This window comes from Antrostomus carolinensis, unplaced genomic scaffold, assembly GCF_000700745.2.
Source record: "Antrostomus carolinensis isolate BGI_N321 unplaced genomic scaffold, ASM70074v2 scaffold4794, whole genome shotgun sequence".
NCBI classification, from domain to species: Eukaryota; Metazoa; Chordata; class Aves; order Caprimulgiformes; family Caprimulgidae; genus Antrostomus; species Antrostomus carolinensis.
Genome location: NW_010311264.1, coordinates 2,575 through 5,111, shown reverse-complemented (window position 1 = coordinate 5,111; position 2,537 = coordinate 2,575). Strand labels below are relative to the sequence as shown.

Below are 2,537 nucleotides of genomic sequence, written 5' to 3'. Positions count from 1 at the left end.
ATGCACTGTAATTTTGCAATGGGAATCACTTCTGCCAGCCGTGAAGCAGAATGAAGCTTTAATTAGATGAGAAACTAGAAAATGCAATTGAACAAATAGGCTTTCAACGAAGGGAAAGAAAGTGGCGTTAAACATCCCAGTAGCTAAAGGTACTAGCTAAAGTACCTAGTAGCTAAAGCCCACTGGTAGCATCTGAATCCAGCCTTGTTCAGATAACTGAGCCAGATGATTTGTACGTGGAGAACTGCAGGAATCATAACACAAATGGGCTCATTAGATGGGTCTTCTTGAGCAACAGGGTAATTTGATTACTTGTTTGAGAAAGATGGGACATAAACAGGGTGTAGAGGGAAATCTGTTCTCTCTGGCCAGCCTCACTCAATGCATCTTTCCTTTTGTCTCTGCAGGTTGAGGACGTCTGGGACCTGTTTGGTGGAAGCGGCCATGTCGCGAGCAACTCGCCCACCCACCTTCCCAGTGAGCTTCCAACTCCTGAGCATCGCGCTGGTGTTGCTCATCCACACAGACAGCACACGTGCAGAGAGCCCCAGCGAGCTGCCTGTGAACGACACCGAGGAGTGCACTGGCTCATACATCTGCAAAAAGGGGGTGATTTTACCCATATGGGAACCCCAAGACCCTTCATTCGGTGACAAAATCGCTCGGGCAACGGTGTATTTTGTAGCAATGGTGTACATGTTCCTGGGAGTGTCTATCATAGCTGACCGCTTCATGTCCTCCATCGAGGTCATTACATCCCAAGAGCGGGAAATAACCATCAAGAAGCCCAACGGTGAGACTAGTAAAACCACAGTGAGGATCTGGAATGAGACCGTTTCCAACCTCACGCTGATGGCCTTGGGCTCATCTGCCCCCGAGATCCTCCTGTCTGTTATCGAAGTGTGTGGTCACGGCTTCACGGCGGGGGACCTGGGGCCAAGCACAATCGTGGGGAGTGCTGCATTTAACATGTTTGTCATCATTGCGATCTGTGTTTACGTTGTTCCAGATGGAGAGATAAGGAAGATCAAGCACTTGCGAGTTTTTTTTGTTACAGCGGCCTGGAGCATCTTTGCCTACACTTGGCTTTACATAATTTTATCTGTGTCTTCTCCTGGGATTGTGGAGGTTTGGGAAGGCTTGCTCACCTTCTTCTTCTTCCCCATCTGTGTGGTGTTTGCCTGGATAGCTGACAGGAGGCTTTTATTTTACAAGTACGTCTACAAGAAATACCGAGCTGGCAAGCAGAGAGGCATGATCATTGAGCATGAGGGTGACCGGCCCTCCTCCAAAGCTGACATTGAGATGGATGGAAAGGTTGCCAATTCTCACGTGGAGAACTTTCTGGATGGGACACTGGTGTTGGAGGTGGATGAGAAAGACCAAGATGATGAGGAAGCCAGGAGGGAAATGGCTCGGATCCTGAAGGAGCTGAAACAAAAGCACCCCGATAAGGAAGTTGAACAGCTTATAGAGTTGGCCAACTACCAGGTCCTGAGCCAGCAGCAGAAGAGCAGAGCCTTTTACCGCATTCAGGCCACTCGGCTCATGACGGGAGCTGGCAACATCTTGAAGAGACATGCTGCAGACCAGGCCCGCAAAGCTGTCAGCATGCATGAGGTCAACAGCGAGGTGGCAGAAAATGATCCCATCAGCAAGCTCTACTTTGAGCAGGGTACCTACCAGTGTCTAGAGAACTGTGGCACTGTTGCCCTGACCATCATTCGCCGGGGAGGGGACTTGACCAACACGGTGTACGTTGACTTCCGGACAGAGGATGGGACTGCCAATGCTGGCTCTGACTATGAGTTCACTGAAGGGACAGTGGTCTTCAAGCCTGGAGAGACCCAGAAGGAAATCCGTGTTGGCATAATCGATGATGACATATTTGAGGAGGATGAGAACTTCCTGGTCCATCTCAGCAATGTCCGTGTGAGCACTGAGGCCTCGGATGAGGGCATTCTCGAGACCAGTCGTGTCTCAACACTTGCCTGCCTGGGATCACCATCTACTGCCACCGTCACCATCTTTGACGATGACCACGCTGGCATCTTCACCTTCGAGGAGCCAGTAACACACGTCAGTGAAAGCGTGGGGACCATGGAGGTGAAAGTGTTGCGAACCTCTGGTGCACGAGGAAATGTTATTGTGCCCTACAAAACCATTGAAGGCTCAGCCAAAGGTGGAGGAGAGGACTTTGAAGACACTTGTGGGGAGCTGGAGTTCCAGAACGATGAGATAGTGTAAGTGAAGGTTTTATTTGTTACTCACAGTCTCTGGTTCTCCTGAAATTAGATGCACGTGACTCCCAGAGCTGCACTGGAGGTGTTTGGTGCACTGGAGGTGTTTGGGTGCCGGCGCGTTGCAGTAAGCCATGAATGTGCTTTGGGGAGCCTGAAATGCTGCGTTCCTGCCTTGCTAACAGACCAGAGAGCGATGCCTGCTCAGGGGCAGGGTTTGTGAGCCCAGCCTCCTGCACCTACCCGTGTGCTGAGCAGATCTCTGGAGCCTCAGCTCTTCAGTGGAGCGCAGAACAA

General features: G+C 50.8%; 1 protein-coding gene across 1 annotated transcript; it reads left to right on the top strand.

Moving 5' to 3' along the window:
• The first annotated feature begins 414 nt into the window (after window positions 1-414).
• Window positions 415-2,247, top strand: LOC104523940 (sodium/calcium exchanger 1). Its single transcript, XM_010166672.2, has one exon. It carries the CDS (start codon window positions 445-447, stop codon window positions 2,245-2,247), a length of 1,803 nt encoding a protein of 600 aa, XP_010164974.2. The 5' UTR covers window positions 415-444.
• Window positions 2,248-2,537: the final 290 nt, after the last annotated feature.